Genomic DNA, 9107 nt, shown 5'->3' with positions numbered 1-9107 from the left:
CTGTTTGCGGCAGCTGAAATATATGTAATTATACAAAGTCATATCTGCAGCATATGTAGTCATCTGTGATTATTAGGTTTGATTATTACAAATGACCAGGTTTTGCCTCGCACTGTTTTCGTTATGTAAATTTGTTTTAATCAATTTTTTTGCTGATTTAGAAATGCAAATCTGTTTAATCGTTGCGTGGGTGTAAGGAGATCTGTATAAATGCCAGCAGCTCAGTGGAGGAGAGCATCACACTCACCTGCCAGCCTCTTATCATCGCAACTGAATCCAAGGTGAGTAGCTCTCCTTTTTCCCCCAAGGCCAAATTAAAGTGGCAGGGAGGCTCTGTTGCAGTTCTCAAAACAGGGGTCCCCCTCCCCCCTCAAAAAAGGAATACATAAAATAAGAAACCAAAATTATGCCCTTAAAGTCTAACAAATTTATTATTAATAAGCTTCCATGGACTACAAAAAAACAAAACAAAACAAAACTACTCCGAGCATGCTTAATTTAACACCACCAACCAAGTACCGAAAAAAACAAAACAACCATTTTGGAAGCCCCCCAAACAGAAAGAAAATACTCCGAGCATTTGCAGGGGCGGTGTCAGGCTTCGGGGAGTTCGATCCCCCCCACGGTGGCAGCCAAAAATCAGATAGACAATGAAAGTTCTTAACAATTAATTTATTCACTATTCACAGTGAGAGATAGAGGACTGCAGTCTCCCCTAGATAATGGCGTTGCTCCGAGTAAAATCCCACCCCCTATCTCTCTCCTGTTCTACTTCACCCCGGCCAATCTGAGCTTTCTGCCTCTGAGCTTTCTGTTCTACTACAGTGGTACCTCAGGTTACAGATGCTTCAGGTTACAGACGCTTCAGGTTACAGACTCCACAAACCCATAAATAGTACCTCGGGTTAAGAACTTTGCTTCAGGATGAGAACAGAAATTGTGCGGTGGCGGCGCGGCGGTAGCGGGAGGCCCCATTAGCTAAAATGGTGCTTCAGGTTTAGAACACTTTCAGGTTAAGAACGGACCTCCAGAACGAATTAAGTTCTTAACCTGAAGTACCACTATCAATGCTCACTTGGTCCTGGAGGTGGGGGTGGTCAGGAATGCTCTCCAATGACACTGAGCCTGTCAGCTGTCTCTCCCCTGTTGCTTCTTCTTCTTCCAGCTATCCCTCTTCCAATATTTCCCAGCTTCTCCCCTCTGCAGCCTTTGAACGATGCCCTTCTGCAAACCACTGTTCTAAATCTATACTGTCCTCCTGTTCTCAGGAAGGTTCAGGAGAAGGGGGTGGCCTCCCACCATTCCTCCTCAGTCCAGCCCCTGACAGGTGGACTCTGGTCTTTCAAATTTCAGCAGTGCTTTGTACAAGGTCAAAATTTGGTGCGCTCTGCCTCTTGCCTTCCATTCTGTGCGTGCTCCACATTATAGTTGTGGCGTCCTCCTCAGCTTGGGGAACTACTTGCACTGCCCTAAACCCGCCTCTGTTAAACTCACTTCCCATTATATTTTTTCATTACCTAATTTGGGGTTGCCGTAAGTCCGGATTTTCCTGGACATGTCCTCTTTTTGGCGCCCAATGTGGCCCCCGGACAGATTTTTTGATTCTACATGAATTGTCTGGGTTTTTGAGTTTGTTGAGCTGGGGGGGGGGGCATGCACATGCTCAGGAGGGCACTGTGCCGCATAAGTGCCACAGTGGGGTCTTGCGCGAGGAGTGCAGCCAGACCCCTTCGCAATAATTCTTTTATCCTAGGTAGTTATTCAAAATTGTTTTTTGATAAATGGGTGTAGTAGCAGAAAAAAACCCATACATAGTATGATAGAGCTTGTAAAAAATGACTCATTCTGGTCTTCCCTTAGAGCTTCTGAATTCCATCATGACCACCTTGCCTGAAGCCAATGCTAAATTTGCTGTTGACTTTTTCCACCGTGTGGCCCAAGAGCTCACAGATAACAATGTCTTGCTGTCCCCTGTGAACCTCATCTCGGCTCTAGGCCTGAGTGCTTATGCATCTGGAAATGAACAGGCAGCTGCGGTCGAGAAGGTGAGAATAATCAAGCAGAAGAGCTGCAGCCTTCAAACTAGGTTCGCTGGCAAATAGCTTCCCATCACTGGTCCACACCAATTATTACAGTTACAGTGGATCCTCGGGTTACATTGCCTTTGGGTAACATAACTTTCGGGTTGTGAACACGGCAAACCTGGAAGTGTATACAGTACTTCCAGTTTTTGCCACATGTCCATGCGCAGAAACAGTGCCTCTTCTTTCAGGGTGCACACAGACCCCCGGAATGAATTAAACTCATATCCGGAGGGTCCACTGTATTGTTATAATCACAATTCATTTGAATTCCTCCTCCCCGTTTTCTTTTTCTTAATTCAACAAAAATTAGTATTAAACAAACCACCACCCACACATACAGAGGCACCAGATATCTATTTAATTACATTTAACTTTTAAGTCATTTCAGTTCTTAAACTGAATTATAGTGATTATAACAAATTATAGTGAATTATGGTGTTTATAACAAGTTTCCATGTGCACTTAGAGGCCCTTAACTACTCTTGATGCTGCATATGTAATAAAACTATCCCAGGTTGATTGAAAAGCAGTGATTTTCTTGTCTGTTCAACTCTCTCACACATGGGTTGTGTCAGTTTGTCCATTAATATTAGGTCCCATAGTTGTGAGATCCAGATCTAAACTGCATTTAGAGTCTTCCAGTCTTGCAATAGTAGGTAAGCAACTAGATCGTTCTGGGAAAGTTGTTGATCAGTTTCTGAAAATTATTATAGAAATGCTATTTCTGAATCCAAAGGGATTCCTCATATGTACTGAGCCTATTTGATTATTTTTTCAATCTGAACATTTACTTTCTCATTACAATCCTAAAGTAGCATCTTAAACAAGGATGTCTTAGAATGTGCATGCCTGGAAGAAAGGCTGTGTACAAAAGCTGATAAATGTGTAGAAATGTAATCGCTTCATAGACAATATATGTAGGGCTGCCATACATCTGGAAAATCCTGGACATAGCCAGGATTCGTCCATTGAAAATGGTGTGCATGCAATCTGTTTCTCAAATAGGTCAAAATGTCTGGGAACACCAGATTTTTGGGGGGCCGAATTTCCCCCACCCCAAATAGCTAACAAACTTCTTTTTCTTTGGAGATTTTGCAGGAAAGAAAAAGGAAAGGAAACGTTTCGTGTCCGGATTTTGAAATATCGCAACCCGAAATATATGTATATGTAGAAAATATCCCTTTCCTCTGTTTCTCAATCCCAATGTGACTTGTTCCTATCAACTGAACGTAATATTAACTCAAACTTCAGGTTGCCTGAAGCTCAATGGATGTTTGCATCATTAATTTGGCATGGTTCAGATATGATGTTCCAAACATGTCAAATCATTCACAAGTTTGAGATACAACCAGAGATCTACTCTGTGTTTGATTGACAGTGACACCTTGTGGTGTATGAGACCTAGGAAACCATATATTTCAAGTTCTTAAGTGCTGCTGTTATTTTGCCTATGCAACTGAAGCCATGTTACCATTTCATTCAAGGTCCTTCACTGGGATGAAGTGAAGGAGAGTGACAAAACCAGAAAGAGTAGATATCTGGAAGCAGCCAAAAGTCTCGGACGTTCATCAACCAGATTAAGAACATCAAATGTACGTACAAGATTGCTTAAATAAAGTTTAGGAGTATTCTCCCTATCCCCTAAATCCAAGGGGATTAGCATCTTATTAGCATCTTCTCCTGTTTAAACTCAACATCAAATTCCGTGCCTTTTGGGGGAAAATATATTTGAAGGAAGAGTATTCAATCAATCCTTCGCATGAGAGTGCAGACATCATTTCCACAAATGCATTTGCGGCAAAATAGTCAAATGTAAAACTCAAGTGAAACAGGCACAAGAATATACAAATATTTGCATCTTCCTCTGCAGTATTAGTGCAATCTTGGGCAGTATTTAACAAAATAATTGCAGAAATGAAACGATCTTTGCTTGTGCACTGGGATTGCCACCCTCCTCCCCAGGCATATCTCAAATATGCCACCCCCAAATCTGCTCCAGAGGGTTAAAGCTGGGACCAGAACAGATTTGGTTGGCACAGGTGAAAAGAGGGAGGAAAGTCCCATGTGCAAGTGGAAGTTATTTCGCTCCTACAAGGAGATAATTAGCACTAAGTTGAATGCAGCCCTCGGTTTACGGGACGTTTTGAAAGGTTCATGTGTTTTTATGCCAATGAAGATTTCTTTTTAATCATTTTTATTGATTTTCCAATAAAAACATCCAATTAATATATCCAATCATAATACTCCAATTAAAATAAAAAACTAAAATAAAAAAGACCAAATTATAGTCCAAATTATAATTATTAATTTTTTGGAGCTCCTCACAGTCTGGATCTCTGAAGCATCTCTCCACATCTCATCCTGCCTCTCCTCGTTGTTTCCATATTTTCCACATCTCGATTTTGATGCTTTATAATTTTCTGTCCCTGAGTCCACGATTCTCAAACTTCTGCCAGTGAAGATATCTTATTCCTTTCCTCTAACTCAGTGATGTCCAACAGGTCGACCGCAATCGACAGGTAGATCATCTGCGTGATCCTGGTCAATCCTGGTTGATCACGGGCAAGTAACGTCCCCGCCCCCGTCCTAAATAAACCTCAGAAACTCTGTCTATCCCCCCCAAAAAAACTCTACAACTGTCCACTCCCCTCCCAAAAGAAGCTCAACAACTCTGGCCAACCCCCCCCCCCCATCCAATGACAATGGGTAGATCACGGCCAGTTAATTTATACTGGGAGTAGATCGCAGTTTCTTAGGAGCTGGATGCGCCTGCTCTAACTGAACTGGAATTGAAGAACCTATTGACGGGAATGTTTCATTGCAGGCACAGAATAAAGATGCTAGCTGTCCCAATCTGAAAACCCATCCTAAACCATCACATTTAAAACCTTGTGACAACAGATGAGACATTTGCCACACACCTCCTCGCTCTGAGCCTCAGCCACCTTGCCATAATGCCTAAGTTATGAAACACTTGAGAAGTTTGATCTAGATCAATGTTACAGATATAGTGACCGACCCGAGGCCATCCAGTGAATTTCAGTGCTGGGCAGGGATTTTAAATCTGGATTTGTGTGTTTCCTTCCAACTTTTCACTGGATCTTATAGTAATACATTGCGTGAAATCATCTGAAACTCTTGCACGTTAGGAGCTGATGTAACTGAGCGCTTTGCCGATAAAGAATTAAAAATTCGGTCACTTGGCCTTGTTGGTTTGCACATATTCGGGACATTGAGAAGTTAATAATGAGATTAGCAGCCAAGAGTCATGAGAATTAACCTCCTTCTTTTTGAATCCTTAGGATGTTCCCTGCTATGAGTGTGAGGAGCCTGAAGGAATCCATACGGCATTCAGCAAAATCCTTGCGACTCTTAATGAGCCCAGCAGCAACTATACCCTGAGCTTTGCCAACAAGCTCTATGGAAACAAGGACATTGCCTTCATCCAGGTAACTCTAATTTTGGCCCCTGTGGGTGCTCCACTGTACTGTGAGAACCAAGTGCACATTCCAACCTGCAACTGACTGTATTCTACATAAATGGGTTCTTCATCTACTGCCAACCTGTGATGCTGTACCTCCTTCCCGGGCCACTAGAGGGAACTATTACAGTAATGATTACCTGTTGCATGAAGTACAGGTACTCCACAACTAAAATCCAGTGTTCGGAAACTAGGGAAGGACACCCAAATCCAAGGTAGTTAAGAAATACCAGTGGTTAAGAAGGAAGCCTATCAATAAAAATCTCTGCCGGCTTCCAGAAGGCTATCAGTAATAACATTTCCATTATGCAAAACCTTTGAGGTCATGAAGCTGTACTTCTAATACAGTGGTACCTCGGGTTACATACACTTCAGGTTACATACTCCACTAACCAAGAAATAGTGCTTCAGGTTAAGAACTTTGCTTCAGGATGAGAACAGAAATCATGCTCCAGCGGCATGGCAGCAGCAGGAGGCCCCATTAGCTAAAGTGATGCTTCAGGTTAAGAACAGTTTCAGGTTAAGTACAGACCTCCGGAACAAATTAAGTACTTCACCTGAGGTACCACTGTAATCTCAAATCAGAGACGAACCTGGATGTTATAACCGATTTGTTATTCTTTTAAATTTACTGATATATGGATTCGGTTTTTCTAATTCTGTCTAGAAATTCATATTCTGTGCTCTGAAACTGTACCTGACTGAAGTGGATGGAGTTGATTTGCACAATGCCCCCGAGGAAGTGAGGAGACTCATCAACCTTTGGGTTGAAACCCGTACACATGGTAAGACCACACAATGTACTAACAAAGTCTTCCTGACAACTTTTGTGAAAGGAAAGCTTCTACTTGTTGTTCCTCATTTGAGTGATCTAAAAATCAGCATCTAAATCTATTTTACTCTCCAAGAATAACCTAAGAAACCATTGTCGCCTCTGCTGTCCTCCAAACATGGTAAAAGGAAAACTGGTGCTCATGATATTTTATTTGCTTCTTAAAGCACCCCAAAGGACCATTCAGGGTATAATTTAGTACTTAATCTAATTAATCTACTCAAGCTGCTCCAGTTACCCTCCATAAATAGCTAGCATACATGTTGTACACTCCTTTTTATTTGAAGTGATACTATGGAATATAATATTTCAAAAACCTGGATATTTTTCTTAACCCTATTATATCCATTTCTTTGCTAGGTAAAATCAAGGATCTTCTCCTCAAGGAAAGCTTTGATTGCTTTGCTCAGTTCCTGTTGGTGAATGCTCTCTACTTCAAAGGACAATGGGAAGTGAAATTTGACAAAGAGCTCACAGAAGAAGCCCCGTTTTACCCACATCATGCAGATGAGGTGAGTTGTAAATATATGTCTAGCTTCCTTGCTTCTGTTGTGCAGAGACAATGAGAGCAAGTAGGTGGGTAGCCTTGCAACTTCCAAATTGCCTGATTTTCATGGGAGTTCAGTTGCCCCAATAGCGTCTTGATGGAAGTCACTTAAAATACTTGATGCAAGGAAGGCTCTGCAGCGCTGAACTGAACCCTTTTTAGATGATGGCTCCCACACAACTAGGCTTAGATGTCTTAAAGCCCCATGAGTACCTAACAACAGAGTTTCACTTGGCCACTAACCACCAGTCTCATTATTTCAATGAAGGAAGAGGATAACTTATTTTAGCAGGATTGATGCTGAAATCTTGGAAGAGAAAAATCTGGTCTCTTCTTCCTGGGAGTTTGATGGAATCGTGTAGCCTTGCAAAGAACTAGAAGGCTCACTACTTCTTGCATTTTAGAGGGACGATCCTTACCATTATATTTCTTCCAGATTTATTCATTCAGGATAAACAGAAGATATTGGGCCTCTCCCCTCAATCTTGCATATCTTCTTCTTCCAAGGGGGCTTCTAAAAAAAAAGATGTGCTTGACAGATGGTGCCCATTTTATCCATCTCTCCCTTTTTCAGCAAACCAGAGGCAGTCTCTTGGGGTAGAAATCTCACCTTTATAACTTGGATATTCAGAATCAGGGGAAGGAAGGAACCTCCTAAAGCAAAATAAGTTCCTTTGCTCTTTTTAAATATTTACTCCTTTTCTTTTCTTTACAGAAGGATTGTCATACCGTGCAGCTGATGCACAGGAAAGGTGTCTACAATGCAGGGACAATTGACCTATGCAATGTTCAAGTCCGGGTTCTTGAGATTCCGTACAAAAACAATGAAATGAGCTTGTTTGTATTGCTCCCAGTAGACTGCAGTGTGGAAGCTCTTCAACAGGTAAATCATATTCCTGCTCCTATGCCGACAACAACAACAATTTATTATTTATACCCCTCTCATCTGGCTGGGTTTCCCCAGCCACTCTGGGTGGCTCCCAACAGAACATTAAAAACACGATAAAACACCAAACATTAAAAACTTCTCTAAACAGGGCTGCCTTCAGATGTCTTCTAAAAGTCAGATGGTTGTTTATTTCCTCAACATCTGATGGGAGGGCATTCTACAGGGCGGTGCCACTACCGAGAAGGCCCTCTGCCTGGTTCTCTGTAACCTCACTTCTCGCGCCGAGAGAACCACCAGAAGGCCCTCAGTGCTGGACCTCAGTGTTCGGGCGGAACTATGGGGGTGGAGACGCTCCTTCAGGTATACTGGGCTGAGGCCATTTAGGGCTTTAAAGGTCAGTACCAACACTTTGAATTGTGCTTGGAAGTGTACTGGGAGCCAATGTAGGTCTTTCAGGACCGGTGTTATATGGTCTCGGTGGCCACTAATATCCATGATGCTCGTCTCCATAACACTTATATGGATTTAATAATATTGTTGTGAAAGGACGTACTATTACCTACTTATCTATTGTGGTCACCATTGCTTTGATTCAACCTGGGACTGAAATGATATCACTGCCATTTCTGTGTGTGTGTTCCTCTAGCTGGAAGGTGGACTAAGCCATGAGCATCTTCTTGACTTATCCTGTGATCTGAAGCCCACAGAGGTGGAAGTGGCTCTTCCCAAGTTCAGCTCAGAGAAGAGAACTGAAATCGACCTGGTTGATCGAAAAAAGGGAGATTTCTCTGGAGCAACTACAACAGAGAACGTGGTTCTGACTCAGTTTATCCACAAGGCTCTATTTGAGGTTGATGAGGAGGGTGGTGAAGAAGCAGAGGCAGTCCATTGCCCCAAGGATAGGCGTCCACGTCGGGAACCTGTGGAGATTCTGGCTAACCATCCTTTCCTCTTTTATGTCCTTCACAAATGCACCCAAAGCATACTTGTTTTCGGCAGATTTGCAAAACCACAATAAAGGAAGATTTCTGATTCATGGAACAAAGTCAATGGAAAACAGATATAGGAAATGCTTTATAGGACTCTTTGCCTCATATTCTTTGGTCAGAGAAAACTTTTTTGTGTGGTGGTGGGCCTACTTTTCATAGTATGTTAATGGTTTTTTAAAGGATTGCTACCCTGCCCATTTGCAATACCTTCTTCAGTCATTTTACATCTTTTTGAAGAATATCTTTCCATCTAGGACTCAGCAAGACTGCTCAAGAAAAAGTGAT

The 9107-nt window shown here is 42.1% G+C and overlaps 1 protein-coding gene across 1 annotated transcript; it reads left to right on the top strand.

Annotated features, from left to right (window-relative positions):
- The first annotated feature begins 246 nt into the window (after nt 1-246).
- LOC310714244 (serpin B3-like) lies at nt 247-9107 on the top strand. Its single transcript, XM_083519501.1, has 8 exons — nt 247-281; nt 1861-2045; nt 3569-3676; nt 5387-5533; nt 6233-6350; nt 6758-6909; nt 7660-7827; nt 8480-9107. Exons 2-8 carry the CDS (start codon nt 1878-1880, stop codon nt 8849-8851), a joined length of 1233 nt encoding a protein of 410 aa, XP_083375627.1. The 5' UTR covers nt 247-281; nt 1861-1877; the 3' UTR covers nt 8852-9107.

The sequence above is a fragment of the Podarcis liolepis genome, assembly GCF_965112155.1.
Source record: "Podarcis liolepis genome assembly, chromosome: 8".
Lineage (NCBI taxonomy): Eukaryota > Metazoa > Chordata > Lepidosauria > Squamata > Lacertidae > Podarcis > Podarcis liolepis.
This window is presented reverse-complemented; position numbering and strand designations above follow the sequence as displayed.